The 27,538-nt window shown below is 41.9% G+C and overlaps 1 protein-coding gene across 1 annotated transcript; it reads left to right on the forward strand.

The window, feature by feature from the left end:
• The first annotated feature begins 482 nt into the window (after positions 1 to 482).
• On the forward strand, positions 483 to 25,868 carry NAPG (NSF attachment protein gamma). The gene is made up of 12 exons (XM_039220836.1): positions 483 to 659; positions 4,571 to 4,638; positions 6,606 to 6,690; positions 7,406 to 7,423; positions 8,071 to 8,101; positions 11,646 to 11,755; positions 11,873 to 11,939; positions 14,192 to 14,262; positions 19,845 to 19,923; positions 21,759 to 21,838; positions 22,401 to 22,530; positions 23,555 to 25,868. The coding sequence occupies exons 1-12, from the start codon at positions 604 to 606 to the stop codon at positions 23,693 to 23,695; spliced, it is 936 nt and encodes a 311-aa protein (XP_039076767.1). The 5' UTR covers positions 483 to 603; the 3' UTR covers positions 23,696 to 25,868.
• The last annotated feature ends 1,670 nt before the right edge of the window (positions 25,869 to 27,538 follow it).

Below are 27,538 nucleotides of genomic sequence, written 5' to 3' on the forward strand. Positions count from 1 at the left end.
CTGAGAGGCTGCATGGGCATTGCAGGAATCGTCTGTAAAATCACCGCGAGTTATCAATTGAGCCAAGGGTGTTCCTGCCTATTATTTCTGCCTGAGCATTACAAGCGATCCGGAACTCTGTTTCCTTCAGAGTGCTGATTATCTGACAGTCACCAGGACGGATAGTCTGTTTTCCTTACTGATTGACATATAGTTGGCGCTCAAAAGGCGGGATGAGTGATCAGCTCTGAAACAAATGTAGTAAATTATAGCACCAACGTATTTGCACACGAATAGAAAAGAAAGGCTGTACTTGGAACAGTGCGCGGCACATAGATGTCCAGTAAATATTTACGGAACGAACGCCGGAACGAACGACGTTCAGTGCCCACGGCGCCTGCGCTAGTAGCGCCAGGCTCAGGCGAACCCTGGCACTCTGCGCCTGCGCGGTGTGTGCCCGCGCTGCGTCTAGACCGGCTCCCGAGCAACCTTGGCTGCATTAGGTTTGAGCCCTACAGGCCCCCGTAGCACCCGGGCTGCCGCGCCGTCCCGGCTGCCCCCTCGGCGTTCCCACGCCTGCTTAGCCGGGCTCTTGCCCTCCACGTCAGGGCCCGGACCTTCGAGATGGCGGCTCAGAAGATAAATGAGGGGCTGGAGCACCTAGCCAAAGCAGAGAAATAGTGAGTGAGAGACGTTACCGTGGGCCCCTGTCCCGGCGCTGGGCCCCTGCTCCACCGCCGCTCAGTCCTGGCACCGGGGAGTTGAAGGGAGGACGCGGGGGAGCGAGCGGGGCAGGCAGCGACCTCCCGGGGGCTGCGGCCTGGGGCGGGGCCTGCTGCACCTCCGGAAGCGGACTTGGTCCCCCGGCCGGAAGTGGTCTCCTCTTTCTTCGGGGGTCCTCGGGTTGGAGGCTGTGCTGCTGCTTTTTGCTAGGGACACTCTGGACAGGGTGATTGGTTGAGGAGACCGTCCTGGGCGTTGTAGTTTAGCAGCATCGGTGGCGTCTAGTTTCTAGATGCCTGCAACACCTTTCCTCCCCGTTCGAGACAACAAAACTGACCCCTCGGGAGATAGAATCGCCTTGTTGAAAACCAGCATTCTGAAAGACCCTGAGTTGGGAAGGGAGCTACCGACGTACCCTGAAAGTTACGCGATGGCCTCTTATGTCCCAATATATGGTTCCTGGGGGGTTGCGCTTCCTTTTAGTCATTTTATGTGTTCTTCCAGCTTCTAAGAAGGTACGTAGTGGGCATCCAACAAGTATTTGCGGACCTGAACTGATTCTGCCCAGTCAGTCCTTTGAACACTCCCGTCCTCCTCAGTGTCATTACTGCAACGAATTTTTGTCTAGCAGTTCTAGAGCATTAAAGTCTACGTGGTGCCTTGTGTCAGATGCTTCACGTAGCTAATCTGAGATCTTCACAACTTTGGATGTGCGGAATCTCATTTTACAGAAGAGGAGGTGAGGCTCGGAGAAGCCTTATGATGACTTGCCCAAGGCTGCACAGTTGAAAGATGGCAGCGCCAGGTTTTGAACAGTGGAAAAATTCATGATCTTTCTTTCTGTTTTACCATATTACTGCTTCCAGGCTACGGTAGTGGAACTCTCCTGGGGCGGGAGATGCCCACAACAATCTTGCTTTTTAGTGAGAGCAAACGCAAAAATGTCATTAGAACAGTGCATATAATAAGGACCATAATAAAGCTGTGTTAACTTTGCTTTGGTAGCATAGGGAGAGAAGTTTATTCTGTCTGGGGAAATTTAGGAAGATTTCCCAGAGGTGATTTCTGAGCAGAGCCTGGAAAATAAGAAATTTTTAAGCGGAAGGAAAATCCCGTGAGACAGAATCTGTGCACAGCCCTGAAAATATGCTGGGAGAATAGTTAATGTAGAGTAGCTGCAGTGCCCGAGGACGAGCGAGAGCAGAAAAGTTGGGGCCCGACTGTGAAGGGGCTGCCCTTCTGATGGTCCTGAACCTTAGCTCTTGTAGGGATCATATACCAAGGAGGATCCGTTTAGGTTTATTTTTGGCAAAAGAGGTGTGGCAGCAACATGGGGAATGGACAGGGACGGAGAAAAGTGAGAACTTTGACATATTCAGTAAGCAGACATCTGCAAAGTTGTCCTGTGTATCCGTCCCAGCCCCTGGGGTTAGTGAGGTCATGAAAAGTGGTCCTTTGCTCAGGAGCTTAGACTTCACAGGTGGGCATACAAGTCGACAGATGCGTAAAAATAAGATAGTAAGTGCTAGAATAGAGGTATGCAGTGGTTTCAGTGGATATACAAAGTAAGGGAATGTTAATATTCTCAGGGTGTGGGGAATGGAAGAGGAGAGCTGGCAGGAAAGGGGACTGGGATTTCACTGTCAAGGATCCAAATGAAAGTAACAGTGCAGGGGCAGGATTGGGCGACATCTGTCAGACAGAATTGTCAAGCTTTAATGACTCGACTGGAGTCATTGACTCTTCTGTTTTTGAGAGTTTGGAGAGATGAAATGGAAGAGAGATCTTCAGCTAAGATAGGGGATATTGAGGCATGAGCCTGATGGTTGGGATAGCACTGGGACAGGTAGGTGTTGGATTCAGGCTTGCTTGTTATGTTTGAAGTGCCTCCAGACAGTTGTCAGTAAATGACAGGAAAAATGGGCCAGGAGCTTAGGAGACAGATTTTGAGTTTTCTCTGTTTTCTAATGATAATATGGTTCAATATTGCCAAGTCTTAAATTTTTGCAATTTTAATTAATTACCTCAAGCAAATGGTGATTTTTTGGGTTTTAGTCCTATGAATATTGATCTGTTAGCATCAACAGAATTTCCTTATTGACTCCTCTTTTTTCTAACTTCTAAAAAGATTTTTTAGGGGTGCCTGGGTGGCTCGGTTAAGTGTCCGACTTCGGCTCAGGTCATGATCTCACAGTTCGTGGGTTCGAGCCCCGCATTGGGCTCTGTGCTGACAGCTAGCTCAGAGCCTGGAGCCTGTTTTAGATTCTGTGTCTCCCTCTCTCTCTGACCCTCCCCTGCTCACCCTATCTCGCTCTCTCTCGGAAATAAATAAAACATTAAAAAAAAATAAACCAAGTGTTTAAAAAAAATTATGTTAGTATACAGGATATAATGAACCCTTTAGGGTAGGGGTGAAGGATTAGAATTTTGTCTTATTGGAATTCTTCTCTAGTTTTGTGGGTTAGGCTGCAATTTAAGGATTTTATTTTTCTGAGCAATAATATTCTTGGTAAGTTTGAAAAATTGCTCACACATTTGGATCTTATAACAGTAAATACAAAAACACAAATGTTAAACACTTAATTGGCAAAAAATATTGCTTAAAACTTAGGGCTCACAGAACGAACGTGTACTTCTGAGGGCTCTAGGGGATTCACCTATCTTTCAGTTAGGGTGCTCCTTTGAAGCACCTTACAGTGTTCTGTGTAAGTAGACTTTCCTAATTGAATTGAAATTTAGAATCTAAGATGGCATTTACTTAGCAATTCTTATGCACACCCAAGTTTGATAGTCACTGAGATACTTTAAAGTGAGAGTCTGAGCTTATTTTAAAATAGAAAAGAAAGTATTGAAGAAAGAGCAAGTAAGGGAAGGACTCAAAATTGATGGTCCTTTGCTTTGGCATCTGAGGAACCAGTGGTGATCCTGGAACAGGTGATCCTGTTGTTTCATGACGTCCTCATCTTTCTCACTGTCCGTCCTGTTCACTGGTGCGAATTCTCAACCCGTGTTGCTGACTCCCTGTGTTGTTCCTCTGAGTGTTTGTCTTCTGTAGTCTTTCTGCTTACTGTCTTAAGATCTCCCCAGCGGGTCTTAACCCAGGCCAGTGGCGTCGCCAGCAGATCTTACCTAGGCCCGGGGTGTGGCATAAGCCGGTGTGGCCCCTTAGTTAATATCTCTAGCCCCTCCAGAGCTTAGGTCTCCTGAACCCAGCTGCTTACTTGGTGCTGTGTTGCAGAGGGTCTCAAGCTTTAAAGCACCTCACGGTTTGTTACACTCTGATTGCTGCTGCCAGCCCGGAGTCTCTGGTTCTGTAGGTCTGGGGCAGGAAGAGTTAGTATTTCTAGCACACTTTCTGGCTGGTCTGGGGACCACACACTGAGAATTTCTGCTGTATGTGGATGTTATACTGACATTTCAAAGGGAGGAAATCCACATCTATGATCGTGAAAGGGAAAATGGTGAGGTTGTATTTCATTGTGAATAAATTTGGATGGAGGAGGTGGGCAAGAGGGGGACTTTGTACCTGGGCTCCCCCTTGTTGTTGTTGTTGTTTTTTTACGTTTTTTTTTTTTTTTAATTTATTATTGAGAGACAGAGAGAGGCAGAGCATGAGTGGGGGAGGAGCAGAGAGAAGGGAGACACAAAATCTAAAGGAGGCTCCAGGTTCTGAGCTGCCAGCATAAAGTCCGACATGGGGCTCGAACTCACAAGCTGCAGTATCATGACCTGAGCCGAAGTCGGACACCCAACTGACTGAGCCACCCAGGCTCCCTGTTGCTGGTTTTTGAAATCACCTATAAAGTCATTAAAGCAGGGTTCTGATTTATACATGTGGTTGGTAACTTGTGTCTTCATTTTATTTTAGCCTGAAAACTGGTTTTTTAAAATGGAAGCCAGATTATGACAGTGCCGCTTCTGAATATGGAAAAGCAGGTATGTGAGACTGTCTGTTGTCTTGTAACCCCAATTTATAATCCTAACAGAGGCTGGTAACTTCTCCTCGGGGAAGTACTTAACACTTGATGCTGTCTGTAAGATTTTAATAGTTAAAAAAAAAAGCCCAAACCCTTGTTTTGTTTTCACTTGTTATTTTCAGGTATGTTGAGGACTGAGTGAGAGATCCCATTCCCTGCAGCTCTCTCTCCTGACAGCAGTTGGATGGGGTTGGCCGTGCAAAGCTGCAGGGTTTTCGCATTGTTTGTATATGCTTGAACTTCAGTCAGTTGCTTGCTACTTCCAGGAGTTTTTTTTGCTGTATCTCTCTATTGTGCTTCCTATAATTGAATAAATATTTTTCTTAACTTTTTAAAAAACTTAGCCTTAATCTGAGTATATCTGCCAATCTTGTGTTTGGTTGGCATATGTTTTTTTAAGAGCCACACTGTTGAGATATACTGATACATGAAGTATTAAGCTGTATAAAATCTTTGAATAAATGTATCTGTACCTTAGATAAAAATGATCTGCAGTATGCAGCAGAGAGGGACTTTATCAAAAATCTAGCATTTAGTTATGGAATGATAGCTTTCAACATGTTTTGGATACAAAGCATAAGGCAATTTTTGAAGTGCTCTGAATACATTTGCAGTTGTGTTTCAGCCACAGGTTGGATCACGTTGGTTAGTCAAATGTAGAGCCCACCTATGGAAAGTGCTTTGGATAGACTTAAGTTTTAGTATATCACCAAAGAATAAAGAAATCCAGTAAATAAAAAACTAATGAGTCTTTAACACTTTCATTGAAATCCTGAGTAAATTCTATCTGTTGAATTATGCCCATTATTTATGTTATATTTAAAAGGAAAGTTATTCAGATCAAACCTCATGGGGATTCTGTGCAAGAATGCTTTTGTAACTGGAGGACACAGTATTTTGCAAATCTCATGAGGGAAATTTAACACAGATTTGTTTTATACGCATCTGAGACCATGAGTTGCTTTCACAGATACATATTTCAGGTCCTATTTTGCCATTAAATCATCCTTTGTTTCTTTAAGGGATTATACAAAATACATTCAATCAGTAGAATAAATTTTTAAAAAGCAAAATGTGCAAGTCCAGGGATGAAAATAGTTCGGTAGTTTGTTTGTTTTCAACATTTTATTGAAGAGAATTTTAAGAGTTTGATTTTAACAAATAATTTTTTAAAAACAGTATCCTTTGTTACTAATTTGTAAGCAATTGTTGGCAAGTTTTCCCAAGTCTGTAAGATTTTATTTTAGGGCCATTCCTAATTGTTTTGCTCTGATGATGATACTCTGTAACAGTAAGCAATATACTTTAGCTCTTTGGACAATAGAAATGTCATTTTCACAGAAACTTATGAACAGTGTAAAAGCTTTATTTAAAAGACATGCATTATTAATGTTTTGGGCATTTATGTAAAGATTGTGACATAAGGCGGGTTTATTACACAAATACTGAATGTGTTTATTGGTCTTCAGTTTCTAAATAATTTGAAAGATGGACTTGGCTGTAACTAAAGCACTGTTTTTATTATTAAATGTAAAACTGGTGAAGTCAGGTACTATCCTTTGTGACAGTATCCGCTACTTGGGAGTATTGATTTGACTGATGCGATTTTAGTTTCTCAAAGCTTAGGTGCTGGTGTTAAAAAGACTTGGTTTTGAGTGGAAGTAGCATGGATTTATCACCAGTAGTCTACAATTAAAAACAAAAAACAAAAAAACCCAAACTTTTGAAAGTACTTATAAGTTACTGGTTATCAAAAAAGTTGTAAGAAAATTGCTTTAATAAATACTGTTTTGTAAAGCTTCTTAGGTATTTGATTAAAATAAATATATTTTCTAATACTTTCCACCTGATGCAGATTTTAGTAATGATTCATTTGAAGTCTTTTAACAATGGATTAGAAAGTCTGTCTTTGTTGTTCTGTTTCAGCTGTTGCTTTTAAAAATGCCAAACAGTTTGAGCAAGCAAAAGATGCCTGCCTGCGAGAAGCTGTTGCTCACGAGAATAACAGGGCGTATCTTTTTCAGCCTTTGCAGAGGAATTCAGCAATTTGATGATTTGGACAAAAACTCGTTATTTTATTAGAAGTTGGCTACATGTGGAGTCCAGTGGTATTAAATTAGAAAATGATTAGGAAAATTCTGCATTTTTTAGACTCTGAGGGAGCATTTACAGAGACTTCTCATAATGTTTACCCTGTTTTGCAGAACTGTAGTTGAGAGTTTATTTCTGTTGAATCTGGATTTCCTCGATGGTGGTTTTACTTGGGCTGAAGTGAGGGGAATACACAGGCGTGAAGGGTGAGGCAGGTAGTGGAAATGTATAAAATATAAAATCAGTATTTTTAAAATAGAGTCTTCCTTAGGTATTTGAAAAAAGATTAAGTAGTTGAGTAAATTTTCCTGAGGTATTTGAACATTTACTAAGTAAAAAGTGTCTGTTTTATCCCACTTTGAAATTGTGGATGTAATAACTTGCATGTTAGTGACACTCTTCAGATAAATAGACCGTGGAAACAGCTTAAAAATCTATATACTGTTGTCAGTGTTTTTGTGAATCATGTAGTTTTAAGAGACATCAACAGGCATAAAACGACTGCTTCATCTGTTGGTAGGATTTGTCTTTTGGAATCAACTGGGGCAGTTGACATTGTTTTTTTAAGTAGTAGATCTGTAGAAACTGTTGATTTGGTTTTTTTCCTTAATTTTAACTTTGTTACATCCATTCAGTCTTTTTCATGCTGCCAAGTAAGTAAATATTTTCCATGTTTTCATGTATTTGTAGTTTGTGTTTTAAATGTTGCTGTTTTTCCATAGGTCAGTAAATTTTTCCTAAGTTATAAATCCATAAACAGTGAATTATTTTGTATTGATTTAGATAAAATCATCATTTCCATTTGTTTCGTTTTTTACCTGCCCCTTAGAAAAGAAGTCACTCCTAACTAAGATATACAGTGCTTAAGTTCAATTCACCAGATATTTCTAGGGCCATTTTCTTCAATGACCTATGAAAAAACAAGTACGTTTTCCTCCCTTTTCCTTGATAGTTAATAGTACTTGTGGAGAGAAGGAGGCTTTCTCCTGCTTTCGTGGAGAGTACATACTTGTTTCAAAACTTGGATTTAGGTTTGTCAGAAAGTCCTTTAACCTTTCTGAGTTTTACTTAATTTTGCGTCTGCAGAATAAAGTCCCTTTAACTCATATATCTGTTGTTTCCAAGGCAGCATTGCCCACAAAAATAAAAAGAAGGAAAAATTGTGTTACTAAAAGCCTAAAACAATATATAGTGCCTGAGCCAGTTTTAGGTGACCTCACCTCTCCTATGTGCGGTAGAAAGTTTCTCCTCCCCCTTATTTCATGAAGATGTCATCTGAGAACTTGTATTCTCTTTGCAGAGCTTATGAGCAAGCTGGCATGATGCTGAAGGTCAGTAATGTGCCACAACTGTTCTGTAGGTAAAATGAATTAACTACAAGGTGTTAAAGTAAATCTGTGTTGAGGTTGGAAAGTCTCCTTGCTGTAAGGTGAGAGGTGCTAAGATTTCATTTCCAAAATAATGCTAATTGGACCCAAGGGTACATTCTGTGTGTCTTAAGATAGGGAGTTTTAAAGGTGAATTTTAAGAGAAAACTTGATGGAGTAAACCAGGAACAACACATTTATAAGCTTTGTAAGCAGGGGCTTGTTGATAAACAGATTCTAAGCTTTGTAAGCAGGAGCTTGTTGATAAACAGATTCTAAGCTTTGTAAGCAGGGGCATATTGATAAACAGCTCTGTGGGAGATTTCCCTACTCCTAAGAGCTTCAGGACATTTTAATGTAGTAAAAATTTACAAATACATGTTTTTTTTATTATTCTTGGGTTTTATTTCACTTTTATTTTTTAACTTTTTTAAATGTTGGTTTATTTTTGAGAGAGAGACAGAGACAGAGTGCGAGTGGGAGAGGAGCAGAGAGAGAATCCGAAGCAGGCTCCGAGCTGTCAGCACAGAGAGACAGAGACAGAGACAGAGAGAGACAGAGACAGAATCCGAAGCAGTCTCTGAGCTGTCAGCACAGAGTCTGACAGGGAGCTCGAATTCATGAACAGCAAGATGACCTGAGCCCAGGTCAGACACTTAACATACTGAGCCATCCAGGCGCCCCACTTTTGGGTTTTAGAAAGAAGAGTTTTGCTTGTTTTGTAAAAGCTGGCATTGAAGAGAACCTTATACTTAAGCTATTGCTATTTAATTCTGATTCCTGTTGAATGGAATAGTTGGCTAATGTGCCTGTGCAGCTTTTCATATTTCTGCCTCTTAAAAGCAGGTTGGCAATTAATATACTGTTGTGAGAAAAAACATGTTACTTTATGACACTTACTCAAAGCATGCAGAGTAGCAGTTGACATGGAACAATTTCCTTTCCATTTTTATGTTCCCTAATGGTAAAAGCTGTTTGAATTATGAAGCTTTGTTTTGAGAACTCCTGCTTTACTAAAACTTTTTTTTTAATCTCAGTGACTTTTATAATCTTTACTTACTGATTTTTTTTTTTAAAGAATACATGCTCATTGTAGAACATTTAGAAACTGGAAACACCCAAAAATGTTAATGATGAGTTTAGTTTTTCTTCTAGTTATTTTTTATCCACATACATATTGTACTCTTTACATTTAACTTTTTCATGCAGATTTTCTAATGCCATTTAAGAAATTACTTTGAAAATATATATCCAGGGCTTTAAGAGTTTCCATAGCCTTTGACTCAGGAATTCCAGTGCTGTGACTCTGTTGTAAAGAAACAGATAGCAAAGATTTATGTGTAAAAATGTTTATTATATATTGCTTAAGAAAAATGGCATTTACCTAAATTTTTAATAATAAAATACCTAAATAAATTATGGTACTTCCATGTGATAAGCTGTTACGTAGCCATTGTAGTAAAGCTTTTCTGGATAAAACATGCAACCAGATTTCGTGATGCAGGTCAGGTTAGCAGCAGCAGTTTCTTAGCAACTAGAATTTCTCTTGTAGCCAAAGGAGCTGAGTGTCCGCCCTGACCTTGTGCTGTCCCAGGTTCCTCTGAGAAATAGAAAGCTCCCAGGTGGCTTGTGTCATCTCATTTGTGCCTATTATTAGGATACACTCTCTTATTTTTTTAAATATTTTTTATTTTTATTTATTTCTAGGAGAGGGAGAGAGAGAGAGACAGCGTGAGCAGGGGAGGGTCAGAGAGAGAGGGAGACACAGACTCCGAAACAGGCTCCAGGCTCTGAGCTGGCAGTCAGCACAGAGCCTGACGCGGGGCTCGAACCCACGAACCGCGAGATCATGACCTAAGCGAAAGTCGGGCGCTTAACCGACTAAGCCACCCAGGCGCCCCATAGGATACACTCTCTTAATACAGAAATGCTAGAGCACTGTAATTTATAATCCCCATAGCTTCAGTTTATATTGTAACAGCTGTGTGAAAACTTGAGTCTTCATCAGAAGATATTTCGACATCATTTCTGTTGCAGTAGTATTGGTTTAATTTGAGGATTTGAAGGCTCTGCTTTGAATGAAGGAAAAATAATCCTAGTAGATAGGGGAAGAGACAAGAGAAAATGCTTTCTGCCTGCTCTTGTATTTAAATTAAATGCCTTTGGACAGTCCTCAGCAGCATTAGGGGTCCTGAGCTACGTGGCCCGGTGTTAATTTTGTGGGTTAAAGCTTCCATCAGTCTATCATACAGACCTTCATAAGGAAGCGGCAGGATGTGGAAGGAGGCAGAGTGGAAGACACCGCTTGTTAGAGAGAGCAGCCTCAGATTCTGTCGTTGTACAGCTGTTAGATTTTATATCCTGTTTGCTCCGCAGAAGTGATAAGGTGACTAAGGCACACAAACCACTGAAAATAGGCATGTTTTTATTTTCCTCTTGATGATTTTGCCACGCTACACGAACATGGGGAAAAGTATAAAATAGTGTAACTTTTAGGAAGGCAGCCCATCCTTGTTTATTCCTTAGCTAAAGAATAAAAAAGTTAGATTTGGATGTCAGTAAGAATGACACCAGCAGGTTTTCTATCCTAAAGAATTTGTCAACTTAGTGAGTGACCGAATAGGCAGATTTGAGAACAACCTGTGAGATGTCTGCATGGAGCCTACTTTGAGATCTAGGATGTCAGCCGTAAGTAGAATAATGCCATATAGACTTTATATCTAGCTTTTAAATGATTTTTCGTCTCTTTTTAAAAGAGTTTTGATTTGGAGATAATAGTTGTAAGGAGCATAGGATGCTGAGAACTATGATCCCACAGTGAGGCACGGAGTTTACGTGTTGGTGGCACTCATCATGAAAGAGAGCTGCAGACTCCAATGAGCCCAGAGCAGTGGGGACTGACTGACACTCAGGAGGCAGGCCTGGGCTTGTAGGACGGTGGGGAGCGCGGAGGGATGAGGCCACTGCAGGAGGTGCCACGTCTCCCAGGATGTCTGCTCAGCCCCAACCCACTCCTGCCATGTGGAGGTGCAAGCCTGCTGATGCCAGAGCTTGTGAGACTTCTTTAAAATAGGAAGCTGTGAAACAGAACCTTTGTGAAAGTTTCTGATTTAAAACTACTGAATGGTTCAAGCTAGATGAACTTGGAAATGAGGTACAGCTCTTGAGCTGCCGGTTTGCAGCCTTTGGCATAGGCTTCACACGTAGTAGGGATACAGTAAGTGTTCAGAGAATTATAAATCCTACAAAACAGTCAAGAGCAAGGGTTTTGGTTTCTGCTGTTGTAGAGCTTTTCTGAAACTAAAGCACTGATGAACTCTGTAGAACTTAATGGATACGTTTGTAGTTTGGCTAAATAAACTCGGGAGAGAGTAACCATGTGAAGGCATTTCATCTTAAATATATCTGTTGTATGTTTTGAATCCTCTACTTTCATGAATTAAGAATAAAATGAGTTTCCGATCGTTAATTTTGTGTTGAAGCTGATGCATATATCCTTTGCCTAAAGGAGATGCAGAAACTACCAGAAGCTGTTCAGCTGATCGAGAAAGCCAGCATGATGTATCTGGAAAACGGCACCCCTGACACGGCAGCCATGGCTTTGGAACGTGCTGGAAAGTGAGTATGTAGAACACAGTCTCTGCATAGGAGCCATTGGCTTTTTATCTTAATAAAGACCTTATAAAAACAAGTTTTCTGTTTCTCATAAGAGTCTAATTTTCTTGTCTCATATAGGCTTATAGAAAATGTAGATCCAGAAAAGGCTGTGCAGTTATATCAGCAGACAGCTAATGTGTTTGAAGTAAGTTTGAATTTTATTTTTTTCCTTAGAATGTTTAGGTTCATAATATGTAGGAAAATAGAGAAATGCAGTGACTGCTTTTCAGTTTTTCTGTGCTCACAATTGAACTGTAGTTTTTTACTAGACAGTTAATAAAATGGATTAACAGCTTTGGTGTTTTCACCCTGCCCATTTTGATCGATTGCTGTTACTTTTTAATCAAATAATTATTGAGAGGAAAAAAAGATTTTATTTTATTTTATTTTTTTTTACAAATAGTTTATTGTCAAATTAGTTTCTACATAACACTCAGTGCTCATCCCCAAAGTGCCCTCCTCCATGCCCATCCCCCCCTCCCCCCCACATCCATCAGTCCTCAGTTTTTGTCAGCATTCAAGAGTCTCTCATGGTTTGCCTCTCTCCCTTTCCCCCACCATTTCCGCCCTTCTTCTCCCCCTTGGTCCTCCGTCAAGTTCCTCCTAATCCTCCTATACGTGCAAACATATGATATTTGTCCTTCTCTGCCTGACTTATTTCGCTCAGCATAACACCCTCAAGGTCCATCCATGTTGCTACACATGGCCAGATTTCATTGTTTCTCATTGCCATGTAGTATTCCATGGTATAGATAAACCACATCTTCTTGATCCATTCATCTGTTGATGGACACTTAGGCTCTTTCCATGTTTTAGCTATTGTGGAGAGTGCTGCTATGAACATTGGGGTACATGTGCTCCTATGCCTCAGCATTTCTGTATCCCTTGGGTAAATTCCTAGCAGTGCTATTGCTGGGTCATAAGGGAGTTCTATTGTTAGTTTCCTGAGGAACCTCCACACTGTTTTCCAGAGGGGCTGTACCAGTTTACATTCCCACCAACAGTGTAGGAGGGTGCCCGTTTCTCCACATCCTCGCCAGCATCTAGAGTTCTCTGATTTGCTCATTTTAGCCACTCTGACTGGCGTGAGGTGGTATCTCAGTGTGGTTTTGATTTGTATTTCCCTGATGAGGAGGGATGCTGAGCATCGTTTCATGTGTCTGTTGGCCATCTGGATGTCCTCTTTGGAGAAGTGTCTGTTCATGTCTTCTGCCCATTTCTTCACTGGGTTGTTTGTTTTTCGGGCGTGTAGTTTGGTGAGTTCCTTATAGATTCTGGATATTAACCCTTTATCTGATATGTCATTTGCAACTATCTTTTCCCATTCCGTTGGTTGCCTATTAATTTTCTGGGTTGTTTCCTTGGCTGTGCAGAAGCTTTTAATCTTGATGAGGTCCCAACAGTTTATTTTTGCTCTTGATTCCCTTGCTTTTGGGGATGTGTCAAGTAAGAAGTTGCTGCGGTGGAGGTCAAGGAGGTTGTTTCCTGCTTTCTCCTCTAGGGTGTTGATAGTTTCCTGTCTCACGTTCAGGTCCTTTATCCATTTTGAGTTGATTTTTGTGCATGGTGTGAGAAAATGATCTAGTTTCATTCTTCTGCATGTTGCTGTCCAGTTCTCCCAACACCATCTGTTAAAAAGGCTGTCTTTTTTCCATTGGATATTCTTTCCTGCTTTGTCAAAGATCAGTTGGCTGTATACTTTTGGGTCCACTTCTGAGTTCTCAATTCTGTTCCATTGGTCTATGTGTCTGTTTTTGTGCCAATACCATACTGTCTTGAGGATGACAGCTTTGTAGTAGAGGCTGAAGTCTGGGATGGTGATACCTCCCGTTTTGGTTTTATTTTTCAGTATTACTTTGGCTATTCGGGGTCTTTTGTGGTTCCATACAAATTTTTGGATAGTTTGTTCTAGTTTTGAGAAGTATGCTGGTGCAATTTTGATTGGAATTGCATTGAATGTGTAGAGTGCTTTAGGTAGTAATGACATCTTAACTATATTTATTCTTCCTATCCATGAGCATGGAATGTTTTTCCATTTCTTTGTGTCTTCTTCAATTTCCTTCATAAGTTTTCTATAGTTTTCATCATACAGATCTCTTGTATCCTTGGTTAGGTTTATTCCGAGGTATTTTATGGTTTTTTGTGCAATTGTGAATGGGATCAGTTTCTTGATTTCTCTTTCTGTTGCTTCATTATTGGTGTATAAAAATGCAACCGATATCTGTACGTTGATTTTGTACCCTGCAACTTGGCTGAATTCTTGGATCAGTTTTAGTAGGCTTCTGGTGGAGTCTGTCGGGTTTTCTATGTAGAGTATCATGTCATCTGCGAAGATGAGAGGAAAAAAAAGATTTTAGATTAAAGCAATCAACTGTTTCTTTTCTCTGATTCTTTCAGAATGAGGAACGCTTACGACAGGCAGTTGAATTACTAGGAAAAGCCTCCAGATTGCTGGTCCGAGGACGCAGGTAAGATTTCCAGAACTGTTCCTGTGTGTCCATGTAAACCTTCAGTCCACATTTGGAACCATTACATAATGTGGGGAATGGCTTGTTCATCTTTTTGGTGTAAGCCATAGGCACACCAGACTACCTATTAGGAAGAGTAATGTCCGCAAAGGTGGAACATTGAATTAAATATTAAAACTGTTGTTTTTCTAAATCTGATGCCAAAATGTAGCATGCATTGTGATTTTGTTGGTTAAAACCTGGCTCAGCAGTGTGGGAGAGCAGTTGTCTTGATATGTTATTTGGTTGGGTTATAATGTGTTTCTCTTGAGAAAAAATAGCTATATAGGCATAAATAACAAGGTATCCTAAATGTTCACCCAAGGAAATTGACAGGTGCTTGACAGTGAAATATTGTCATTAAATAGGGTATTTATTTGCTTTTTTATTCTTTAAACATATGACTTAAGCCATAAATAGTTGGACCTCAGAAACCTAGAATCCTATTGGATTTTCCTTTGTTTTTTATTAAATTTACGCTTAGTAGACACTTTCTGTCATTAATAAAATTATGTTTGCTGAGATGTTGTTTAGATCTATGTAAGATGAACACACTCGGAAAACTGTAAGTCTGAATGTAGACAACCTCATTGAAATTTGCCCCTACTTCCTTCGTGACAGAAGAGACCCAAGATCTATTTTGTGAAGGAATCAAAAAACAAATGACTAAAGAATCTGTTGACCTTTTTCTGAGACTGAATTAAATGTTTTCTTCATGAAGACCGTATATTCTAAATTATAATTCAAACAGGTTTAAAGTAGCAGCAGAGTAAATTAGTACAGAATTAGTAACTCTTGGCATGTTTTCATTTAGATATACTACTTTATAGGACCTTCTTTCATTGCTTTGGATTTTTTTGTTGGGCTAAATGGAATAGTATTTTTTATTGTGTTTTTAAATTAAGACTTCTGTATTAAACCATGAAGCAAAATTTAACTTATACATAAACCTCAGGTCATTGCATTTATTCATCTTAATTATCTTAGCTTCCTGGAAACCCAGAGAACTAGAATGCTAACTCTGGCAATTCTCAACTTATAAATGGTGGTAGAGTAAGTTCGTGTTAGTCCCTGAAAGGGTTTCTTACAGAAACAGAGCTGTCTGATGGTCCTCCCCCTAGACCCCCAGAGCTTTCTTAGGGCCGGAGGCCCCTTAACCACTGAAGACCTCAGAAGTGAAGTTGGTGCTAGAGACAAAGTCAGGCCCATTCAGGGTAGGCATGCGCTCTGCTTCTGCCTCCCTGGGTGTTTCTGCTTTCACACCCGCTCCCCTGTTATCCAGATGGGGATTACCTAAAGCTGGGTTCTAGGGGGTGGAACAGGGAAGGATGTGGCCTGGAGGAGAGGTGGGGGAGGAGCTCCCCAAGAAGGCAGCTGAGCTGGAAAGCTCCGTTGTAGCCACCACCATTCTCAGAAGTTACTGGTCACTTGCAGCGTGTGTAATGAGAACCATTATTCTAGACCAAGTACCAAGTTTTCTTCACAGTCATGGAAATTGGTATGGAAGTGCTGAGAAGGTGGACATTTATATATCTAGGGCAACCAGTACGTCTTCTATTTACTTCATGGCTGTTTTATTGCTTTTTTCTTCCTTTTGAGTAAAAGTGCATTGAAAAATTAATAGTATTTTATGCACTGTCTTGAACAAATATTTTGTGGGGATACTTTTTTTAAGTTGTATAAGGACATAAAGATTGATTTGAATTTATTCACAGGTGGTAAGGAATTTGATATTTTGAAAACTATCACTGTATGGATCGTGTGAAAGAGTTAGAAGTCAGCTGTCACAGTACTGCCATCAGGATATTCAGTAGTACAGGGTGAGAAAAACCTGGAGGATCTATATTAAAAGAAAGATAACTGCAAGAATTTATATGATACTTTGAGTATTTTGACTATATATTTTAATTATAATCTGAACTGGGACTGTCAGTTGTCTAAGAGAACTAAAACAGTAATTTTATACATTTATACAGATAGCATCAGATATTTTGTGTTTGTTACACTTAGATAATATTTTCTTACACTAGTGCGATTCTGTAACAATTAACCTTAACTTAACAATAGTTTCTATCTTAGTATAGCGACATTAAATAGCTTGTTTAATATGTTGGCATTCATCTCCAGCTCTTCCCTCATTTCTGGAGAGCCATAATTCGGAAGTGAGTCAGAGTTTGTTTAGGTTGCATCTGAGGCCTTGAATCAGTCCACACCAGTGCCCGTGTTCCCTCCCTGAAAAGGCCTTTCCAGTTGGTCTGACTTAGCAGATCATTCCCTTGCCTTCCAGGGACGTTCTGAGGCAGCTGAGCTGGTTGGCAATACTGTGTAGTTGGTGCTCAGTGAACCAAAACCAGAGTGCTTTCTAGAGCTTTGTCCTGATTCTCAGTGAGGAGGGGAATCTGACTTCTGTGTCATTTAAGCACCCCCAACATGACCTGACTCCCCACTTGTCAGGCTGTCTCTCAGACTCTCACCTGGTGGCTGAGACAGTCACTAGATTCTAAACACAGGGAGAGCTGGGCGTGTGTATGTGGGGTAGGTAGGTACTAGTTGGTCGTAATTACTAGTTTCCTGTCTTTGTCTTGTCCTTTCTGTTGTGATGCCAAGGTTTATTAGAGTGATGATAAGCTTGGTTGGCAATATGAATTGGCTAAAAAGTTTTGTAGGTAGTTAAAAATACGTTCTGGATTTCAGGAGGCCATGGAGGTGTTTTGAGTCATTGTGAGGGAGATGTCCACTGAAAACTGGGTTGAGTGAAGTCCTATGACAGTTTCCTGTCATATGCACCTAATTTTTGTGGGGTTTACATTTTATTTTGTTTTTGAATTATGGGAATATCGAAAACAGTTTATTCTCTTTTCAGCAAAACCAGATACATTTTATCTTGTTAGGAGTACCTCTGTGTTCCAGTATAATAAGTTATGAATAACTTCCAGATACATTTGAAAACAGTTGGCTTTATGTATCAGTTTCATGGACTTTTAGCCAAGTTAATCATTTTTTTAAATCACATATAAATAAACAGTATTTCTCTTAGATGGCTGTTTTGCTAAATAGCTGTGAGCACATGGAAATGCTGTCTTTTTCTTTTTTTTTTTTGCCAAGGAAGTAGAATCGTGTGAAGAATACAGCCTTTATTGTTAAATATATGAAAAACTTAAAACGTTAAGATTCCTACTAGAATGGTATAATTGGGTATGATGTTCACTAAATGTCCTGATGTAATATGTTTTATAAAACAGGATCTGGGATAAGCTCATGGTCATAATTACAAATGAAACAGATGTATGTTATCCACTATATTAATTTCCTTTTCTGTATGACAAATAACAAACCTAGTAGCTTAAAACAACACTCACTCATTGTTTCATAGTTCTGCAGGTTAGAAGTTCAGGCCAGTATAGCCGGGTCCTGTCCTCAGGGTCTCACTAGGCAGGAGTCAGGTGTCCAGTATGGCTGTGAAGTCATTCCAGGCTCACTGGCTGTTGGCAGGATTCCTTTCCTTGTAGCCATAGGATGCACACTCATATTTTCTTGTTAGTTGTTGGCTAGGGGCAGTTCTTATCTTTAGACGTACCCATAGTTGCTTGGCATGTGTCCTCTAGATGGTTTATGAGATAGTAGTTTTGTGGCTTCTTCAAGGGTGGTGAGAGCATGTCTCTTGACTTCCAATCTCTGACCTTTCAAGAGCTCGTATGATTAGATCAGGCCCATCCAGACCGTCTCTGCTTTACTCAGTCAGTTGATTAGTATCCTCATAAGAGTGAGTTCCATCATGGGGCGCCTGGGTGGCTTAGTCAGTTAAGCATCCGACTTTCGCTTAGGTCATGATCTTGCGGTTCGTGGGTTCGAGCCCCGCGTCGGGCTCTGTGCTAAATGCCAGCTCAGAGCCTGGAGACTGTTTCGGAGTCTGTGTCTCCCTCTCTCTCTGACCCTCCCCTGCTCACGCTGTCTCTCTCTCTCTCTCTCTCTCTCTCCTAGAAATAAGTAAAAATATTAAAAAAGTGAGTTCCATCATATTCAGAAATCATGCCCACATTCAAGGGGAGACTATACAAGGATGTATATAAGGAGCAAGAATCTTGGGGAACAGTCTTAGAATTCTGCTACCATGTGCAACTTATAAACCGGCTTTGTTCCCCAAATTTATCAAGTTGGTCTTTAGAAATTCAGAATGCACTTCTTCAGTGAGCCTTATTATTTTTTAAATATAATTTATTGTCAAATTGGCTATCATACAGTGTGTAAAGTGTGCTCTTGGTGTTTAAGGTAGTTTCCCGTGGTTTATCGCTTACATACAACACCCAGTGCTCATCCCGACAAGTGCTCTTTATTGTGTGAGGCAGTAAATTGCCAGGGGACCGCCCAGAGAAATTCAGTTTAATTCATATGACTTAAACTATGCCATACTGTGTGGGGGTGGTATGTGCACGTGTATGCGACTCACCTGTTCAGGCATAATTTTAAAATTATCTTTTTAAAAGATAATTGTTAACATTTTTATATTTTAATTTGCATTTGAAACAGCTCTTTGCCTCTGCATTCAAACAGTGCAGACAGCTTGTCCTTTTGGCTTTTGGGGTGAGAGAGACAGGTGAGGCCCGCACACTTTCTTCAGCCACAGGTTAGATGCCAGGTAGGGAGTCCTGGGACGGGGGTGTGACACGCCTGTACAAAGAGGTGAGGGTGTGCTGGGATTGAGGCTGCGGAGTAGGAGAGCGAGGCCCATGGAGGATTCTGGGGAACAGTGTTAGCAGTGCTTTTCCTCTTCATCCTGCCATCTGAGTGGGATGGAAGAAAAGGAAAATGGGGAGAGGTCACTGAAACCGGTGAATGTTGAGGATGAAAGCGACTTTTTACTGAGCAACAGTGGAGCGTGTGGTGGTGAGGACTGAGTTGGGGAAGGAACTCCCCAGCTGTGAGGCACGGCCCTCATGGTGTCTAGATGGTCTTAGTGGAAGGAAAGAACTCTGGGATGATGAAATCAGGGCTAGTCTAATACTTTTCACGGAAGATCACAGAGCAGTTTGTTGAATTGGATAGACACTTATTAATGGATGATCCTTACCAGACTTAAACTTTTCTGATTAAAGTATCTTCTCCTTAAGTTCTGCTTTTTGTCTGTCTGCTTAATGCCTGAAACAGCCATTGGGAGCATTTAAAAGAGCCTGGGTGGCTCAGTTGGTTAAGCATCTGACTTCAGCTCAGATCATGCTCTCACGAGTCGTGAGTTCAAGCCCCGCATCGGGCTCTGTGCTGACAGCTCAGAGCCTGGAACCTGCTTTGGATTCTGTATCTCTGCCCCTCCCCAGCTTGTGCTCTCTCTCTGTCTCTCAAACACACACACATACACACACACACACACACACACACACACGCAAAAACGATAAGCAGATGTGCAGAGCTCATGGAAACTGGGTTACTGAGCTACAAATACCTTATGCATTATTTTCGCTAAACTGTGTACTATCAAATACAAAGGTGATCTCCACTTGAGGTCATTTAGAGCTGCCTTGTTTGACATTTCTTTGTTTTGTCTTTAGGTTTGATGAGGCAGCACTTTCTATTCAGAAAGAAAAAAATATTTATAAGGAGATTGAGAATTATCCAACTTGTTATAAGGTATGATTTGAAAGTGCTTATTTTTGGCTTTATATTTGTTAATTTTTCATATTGCCATAACTTTGTACCTAAGACTGGATTCCATGGGTATTTTTAAAAATAATTTTGGCCAAGATGGAGTAAGCCCCCTACAGTCTGTCTCTCCTGCTGATTACAACTGAAACTCCTGGACAAAATACAAAAATTCCTGGACTCTGAAAAATAAAAGCATGGGTAAGTAAACACTTGGACAAGCAGACAGTACAGGAGAGGGTTTCCAGCGTTTTCCCTATTCCTCATGTGGCACTGCCTGAGAGAGGCTCCCAGCCCTGGAGCTCCAGCAGCTAAAACAAACCCAACTACCCCATGCTTCTAACTGGAGGGACCCCTCTACCCCGTGTTTCTCCCTTGTCTTTGCTCTGAGGGTAAGCCCTAGTCATGAAGCAATGGCTCTGATGATGGTGCATGCAGATAAAACACCCAAGAGGCTTATTAGTCTCTTTGGCCAGAGGAGCTGGAACAAGGAGCTAAGAGCAAGGTGGAACACCCAGGAAGGCGGTGAAGGGAATCCCCTAAGTGTGGGTCTGAGCAGGTGCCGACACAAGTCCTGGGTTTATTCTCCAGCTCTGCCTTGGCTGCACAGACCCAGAGCAGCAGAGCGTAGGCTTCGGAGCTGAAGTAAGATTTGACCACTGTCCAGGGCTCACAGCACCCTGGCAGGGCTCTTGGCTTGGGGCCGAGCCCCAGCAGCAGGGCAGAGGAGCTGAAGACCAGGGCCGCTGCCCCCCAGACCAGATGGAACCTGTAGCCTGAGCCTGCCTGCACTACTACCTGCTGGAAACATCCACGCTCTTCTGAGAATTATAGGAGAGTCTATGCAGCATAACATCTACGGTGTCCAGGATACAGTCCCGAAGTGCTCCACACATAAGGAGCCAGGAAGTAGGGCCAGTTTTCAAGAGAAGACACGGATGCCCACCCAGAGGTGCCCCAGATGTTGGAATTACCAGGTCACAACTTCAGAACTTTGAAGCAGCTGTTGCAACTGGTCCATGAGGTAGAAAGGCAAACAGATGAATAGACCAAAGGACCCTTCGTTTATTCTTTCTTTCTTCTTTTTCCTTCCTCCCTCCCTTCCTTCCATGAACTAAATGAGAATTTTGGAACTAAAAAAGCAATGTCTGCAGTTAATACTGTATGAACTTAATCTGATAATGGAGATGATAAAAGATACAGCGAAGTTAAAGATGGATCAATAAAAGTTGCCTGAAAAATGGAGAGAAAAGATTAAAAAACCCTTTTTGAGGAGCTTATTCTACCAATAAGATCTTATCAGTTATATCTTTGGTCTTACTAATGCTTTTGTTGGCATATAGATAGTATTGTTCCTATTATCTAAAGTTTTTACTCGTTCATTCATCTTTGTCGGACTATCTAAGAATTCCAGAGTATTATTGTTGACTCACGGCTTCCCCCCTCCTTTTCATTCGTTTTTCAAGATTGAACCTATGTAGATATTTAAGAGACGTTTTCTTTACAGTGTGTAGTGATGGTGTCCTAAGTTGTGTTATTCAGTGTGGCCCTCAGACTGGCAGTGTTGGGGCACCTGGGAACAGGATTGTAGGCTTGCCTCAGTGTCCCTAAATCCATCTTCATTTAGCAAGACCCCACGTAGCTCGTGTGCACAGTAGAGTTTGACTCTGTGTGCTGTTGCATGTTTTCCCTCACATGTCCTGTGGAAGCTGCTAAGAATTTGTAAGTCTCTGTATGACTCTCAAAGTCAAATTTCAGATGTCAGGGGATTGACTTTGCTAAACAGATGTAAATTTGGACCATAATCCCCTCTTCTGTTTTAGAAAACGATCGCTCAAGTCTTAGTTCACTTGCACAGAAGTGACTACGTGGCCGCAGAGAGGTGCGTCAGGGAGAGCTACAGGTGAGGCGCTGGCCGCACTGTCCGCACGTGCGGTGTTAATGTTTTAAGGTTTGTGGTCCTCCAGGTCAGGTCACTGCTTAGCAGCTATTCTTGGCCATGAAGCTGTTTTTGGTTTTTAATAAATTGCGTAGTGGTGGGAGGACTTCCCTTCCGTTTCAGCGGGATTTTGACAAGTTGGGATCTTTCCTCTGCTTTTCTCCTGGGGATTTAGTGGGAGTGAATGAGTTGAATGATTTTCTGTTTGCCTTCTAAGAAATAAAGAACAACAACAACAACAACAACAAAGGAGTAAAGAAATGTTCTCAGATTGTATGTTACAGGAAGATCCTTTCTTGTTGAAGCTAGTTCAAATGAGTGGTCTCAGTCTGGGCATTGCTGGCATTTTGGGGTGCATAATTCCGTGCTGTTGGGCCTGTCCTGTGCATTGTGGGGTGTCCGGGGCATCCCAGGCCTCTACCCACCTGTTAACAAAAATGTCTCCAGATATTGCCAAACGTTTGCAGAAAGAGGGGGCAGAATGGGGGGGAGACAGGTGGAGACGTGTGACTACTGCTCGCCGCAGCATTCCAGGGTTCAGCGGGAGTGAAGACTGCGCCGCACTGGAGCAGCTCCTTGAAGGCTATGACCAGCAAGACCAAGACCAGGTGTCGGAGGTCTGCAACTCACCCCTTTTCAAGTACATGGACAATGATGTAAGTGGCCTCTTTTCTTTCCCCTTCAAAAGTGGAGGCTTCTAGCGAGATAGTTTTTCTCCTATGGGTGTGTGAGATATGCCCCCTCTAGTTTTCACCTCCAGCTACTGCTCAAAAAAGAAGGTGGGATTTGCACTGAATTTCACTGTAGGCTTAGACTTTCCATGTCAGCCATGTGGGTTTACAGCTGTTTATCTGGCCTTCTAACTGTTGACTCTATGTCTGTTTTTTAATTGGGCTCCATATCTCACTTTGCCGACTGTCTGTTGGCCTCTATAGGTTGCTTAGTTTGAGTTTCTTTTAGGCTTCACTGAAAGAGGCTCCTCAGGTAGTGGCCTTTGTAATTCAGTGGACTTGCTGGAGGCCCACTTCTGTGACAGCTGGATGTGTGATGCAGGGTATTAATGAACTCTGTAAGCCTCACTTAACTTAATCCGTAAGAACGGAGCAGCTGGTCCCTGTCTTGCCCGCTTGTCTTGAAGAATAGACTGGTTTGCATTTGAGAAACAGCTTCGTACAGCGCCGTGTACAGAACGTGAGCCATGTCTGGGGGTCTCCCTTGTGTGTTTCCCTTTTCAGTAGATTTATGAGCCCCTGTTGATTTGATTTGGTATTAGATCAGCTGAAGACCTTCAGTTTTCTGTAATGATGTATACAGAGGAACTGTTTTTTTCTTGATAGATTCTCACACAAGCTTATGTAAGTTTATTTTTTAAGAATTTGTCCGTAGCTTAACTTTGTAGGTAACTGCAAGCATTACTTTACTTAGTGTGTCCCGATGATCTCAGGCTCCTAGATGTGGCATAGAACTGCTGTTTCTACCACTTGCATACCTGTCACGTCATGGTCTTGAGCCATCTGATGGCAGAGCAGTGTCGACTTGTGGTTGTTCTTCCATCTAAAAGGTAGCATGGGTTCTCCTGAGGCCAAGAATCAGCTGTCTCCTGTAGATGACTACTGGTGACATGTGGCAGGTTGAGATTCTGGCTGTCCAGCTCCTGAGAACATGCTTTGTCCTTGACAGTATGCTAAGCTGGGCCTGAGTTTGGTGGTTCCAGGAGGGGGAATCAAGAAGAAATCTGCAACACCACAGGCCAAGTCTGAAGGCGCCGCTGCCCCCGCCGCTGAGGAAGATGAGGACGAGTATGCGGGAGGCCTGTGCTAGGGTCTTGCTCTGCGGAAAGGAAGAGAAATTCCTGACGTGCCGCTCACGGGCTTGGACCTTGTCTAAGGGGATCTAGACGTCGCTGCAGTCCTGGTTTTGAAAATGCTAATAAAGACTCATTTTTATTCCTCATTTCTCTAAGTCACCCGTTGAACCCACTACCTGAAAACATTTTTTTTTTCTTTCCATAAGAGCCTTTCTAAGACACCCGGCAAGAATGAACAGGCAAATGTATTGTCACATTTTAATACAGTTGATTTTTAAATTTGCAAGCCACAAAGGATGTTCTAAACAAAAGGGACAGTAAGCATAGAAATTCTTTTCTCCTGGGCTTTTAAAATTTATTGTTAGAGAGTTTTCTTTGTGTTTTATTTAGTAATTGCTGCTAAAAATGAAGTTTACTGGTTCAACAAGGTAGCATTTTAAACTTTCGTTTTGAAAAGGAAATTTATTCCCAGTGATACTAGATACATTTAAATTATTAAATCTTTAAAATTTTTCAGAGGCGAGACTGGTACAGGATGCTATTTTGAGCCTTACAATATTGTTTAGCCCAATGAAAGATACATTTAAGGTCTTACATGTAAATGGAATCTTTTGAAAGTATATTTAACTCCTCTTTGAAGTACATTTTTCCCCCTAAAAAAACATAGCGGCTCTCCCCAAATCCACTTGGTTTTGACTAAATGGGAACGAATGAGGACTGTTTTATGCATTCTAATTCCATCAATCTAGAACATTTCTTCCCTCCCAAATAATTTTCGATTCACTTAGAGCTGTAACAGGACAGTAACTTGACGTGGAGAATGCCACATGCTATAGACATTTAGCTGAAAGGGCAGAATTGTTTCTGAAGTGCTCCTGTTTAAAGGACTGACCACTGCCAGCAGTTTAGTCCTGGTGGGTATTCCTAAAAGATGATTTTTGAAGCATTCCTTTTTCACCTGTGTGGCATGGCCCTATCTCCGAATCTGCTGAGTGGAAAGAGGCCCCGCTCAGCAGCAGGGTGCATTCTGCGGGCAGATGCCACCCAGGGTGGTTTCCCATCCCCACGTCCTGTGTCCTCCCGGAGCCGGGCCTTATGGAGTGCAGTGTGTGTCTGTTCGCTGCTCCCTGAAGACCCGGGGGCCCAGGGCCGATCCGTCACAAGGAGTGCTGTTTAGCCCTGGTTGCCTCCGAGGGATAGGAGGGTGTACTCAGGACGGTATCTTCATGTGGCAGGTGCTCTTGGGTGAGGAGTGGGTGGGGAGAAATACTGACTGAAGCTCCAATTTAAAACACTAACAAATACAGCGTTTGGATTCCCCAAGTTCCCTCCACAGTTCTGGTAGCAGCCCGTTTCCACTAGTTCTGTACAGATTAGCTTGGAACAGTCACAGTAAAGCTGCATTGAGATATTTGTACCTGAATGACACACTGATACTTCCAGGATCCCGCCTTCGCTGCTGTGCCCTTTGGATCTAGTCGGAAACTTCAGGAATCTCATGTTCATGCTCTTGTGAACTAAGCAACTATCTGTCTAAACAGATTCGGCAGCACTTGAAAGATATTTTGGACCGTTTGTTTGAAGACTATATTAGCCATTGCAGCCTTGGAAAAATTGGTCACTTTTACATTCTAAAACCGAGGAGTGATTCAGCGCATTCGGTATCAGCAGGGCAGCTGACCCTAAACAACATAAAAGGCTCTGTTTTTTCCAAGTGCAGCTTCTCTCCCCCTCCCTGTCCACGCCTAGGGGCTCACGTGCAGGACTTGGGGCTACGGTGTCCAGGAAAGAGCCCTTGCTCCATCGTCACGTATTTTGTTTTTCCACGCATAGAAGTCTTTATCCCGAGTGTGGACAGAAGTGGGAAACGTGTGTTTACAGCAGGAAACACTTTTCCAGAGCTCGTGTCCTCCCGTTTACCAAAGTGGAAGTCTGCATGAGTATGCTCAGAATTGAATACTCAATGTTCTATTATATCGTAAGTGAAGTCAATCTACAATTATATTTAATATATTGAGTTTATTTGTACATATGCAAAGTATGTATGGTATTTGTGTATGGAATCTGTGCTTCCTCCCTATTTTTTCCAGTTCTTTGATGAGTAAATATTGAATGTGTTGTTAAGGAAATGTAGATTATTGCTTCTATAGGAAGATAATTATGAAAATAAAATCTGAAACTATGTAAGTATGATTATTTTTGTTACTCATTTTGCTTATTTCCTTTTTTTCCAAAGACACATTCTCATGTGATTGCAACTATGTTTATATAAGAACAGTATTTTGTTAATGTCATATATTCTGTTCGTTGGGAGTTAGTTAAGTACCTTTAGGAGTTACTTTAAACTATTTGAGTTTTTAAAATACTGATCATCCACTTACTGCAGTGCTGTACTGTTTGCTACTTGATGAGGTAGAAGACTTCAATACGTTTTCCAAGAGAATAATTCTTTCATTAAGGAAGGTGGTGGAAGTCAAGTGCATCACTTCTGGGACAGACCTCTTAATGCTGGAGGAACACTGTGAAGTTCCCATTCCTTTGCCACTCAGATCCAGAATGCTCCCTTGTCCCCCCGGAGAGCGGAAGCTGTGAGCAGACCCCTGCTCCGTGAACAGAGCCCCAGAGAGCTGAGCCATCATGCACAAGAAGCAGGAATGAACTAGGTTTCCGGTGCATCTTAGTACGTGAAGACTGTCCCAGGATTTGGACAGAAGTTGACTAATTATTCAAAAAATTTTTCTTGGAAAATATTATTTATTACTTCCGTAAGAATATAAACCTGGAATAAGGCGCATTTTGTTGTAAGCTTTTTAGTTGGCCTTCGGAAAGTGTGTATGACTCTCCTGTTAGAGTTGATGGAAGCCGTATTGTGGTATTGTGCTGTGCTGGCTGGCCAGGCTTCTGGGCAGGCCAGCCCGCGGTGCCCCCAGCTGACCTGCCGTGGATCTTGGGCAAGCTAGTTTCCTCACTTAACCATAGGAGCCTCATGGCGCCTACTTAAAGGGGCTCGGAGGATTAAATGAGTTCACAAATACAAAGCACTTAGAGTAATTGACAGCGGGTTCTGTGCTCAGTGATGAATGAGTTGAACTCTGGGAGAGAAAAGGCCAGTTAATAGTTCCAACTTTGACAGCCAGACTTTTTGGGAACTTACGCATTTCAGACGCCAGTGTAAGTCATTTTATCTAAGACCTCATTTTATTTTCATCGTGGCCCGATTCCAACTGAGGACAAGCCTTGCTAGGGACTTGTATCTCTGTGCCTGTTGGCACCTCCAGGTCAGACTGACTAATGGGCTCTGCATTTTCAAGATGCTGCCTGCCTGCCTCTCCCACAGTTGTTTGTATCCTTTACTGCTCCATGATCTCTTGGAGGCTGACATCTGCCTGCCTTCAGACCAGGACCAGTGGCCCGGAACCTGGGGGCAGAGTGGGGTGACAGCCCAACATCTCTGTCCTCCCTCTGCAAGCTGTGTGGTAGGCCCTCAGCTGTCAGGTTCAGACACTGTCCCCACCCTCCTGGCCACTGGTTTGGTCCCAAACTTGGCTTCTGACTCAAGCTGAGCAAATTAGTGTTTGTTTCTTCCCAGAGAATGTGGGGTTTGTTCTCACTATCCAGATCGCTCTTTCTCTGTCCTGTTTTATTTTGCTTCCCAGCACCTCTCAGTACTTGAAATTATGCTCTGTATGCGTGTGTTTATTGTCTACCAATGGTGAAGAGAATGTGAACTCCATTAAATTAAAATATGGCCTCCATGAGAGCAGGGCCTTCATTCTTTCCCTCACCTGTGAGTCTTTCAGAACAGTTTCTGGCACTGAATACATATTAATAGATACACGAACAAAAGCACTCAACAC

The sequence above is a fragment of the Hyaena hyaena genome, unplaced genomic scaffold, assembly GCF_003009895.1.
Source record: "Hyaena hyaena isolate Hyena2069 unplaced genomic scaffold, ASM300989v1 scaffold_910, whole genome shotgun sequence".
In the NCBI taxonomy this organism is placed as follows: Eukaryota; Metazoa; Chordata; class Mammalia; order Carnivora; family Hyaenidae; genus Hyaena; species Hyaena hyaena.

Excerpts from the sequence above, each read along its gene's own strand:
- NAPG (XM_039220836.1), top strand. The coding sequence starts at position 604 with ATGGCGGCTCAGAAGATAAATGAGGGGCTGGAGCACCTAGCCAAAGCA. Across the intron at positions 4,639-6,605 it reads TTCTGAATATGGAAAAGCAG|CTGTTGCTTTTAAAAATGCC; the intron begins GTATGTGAGACT and ends GTTCTGTTTCAG. Across the intron at positions 11,940-14,191 it reads AGACAGCTAATGTGTTTGAA|AATGAGGAACGCTTACGACA; the intron begins GTAAGTTTGAAT and ends TGATTCTTTCAG.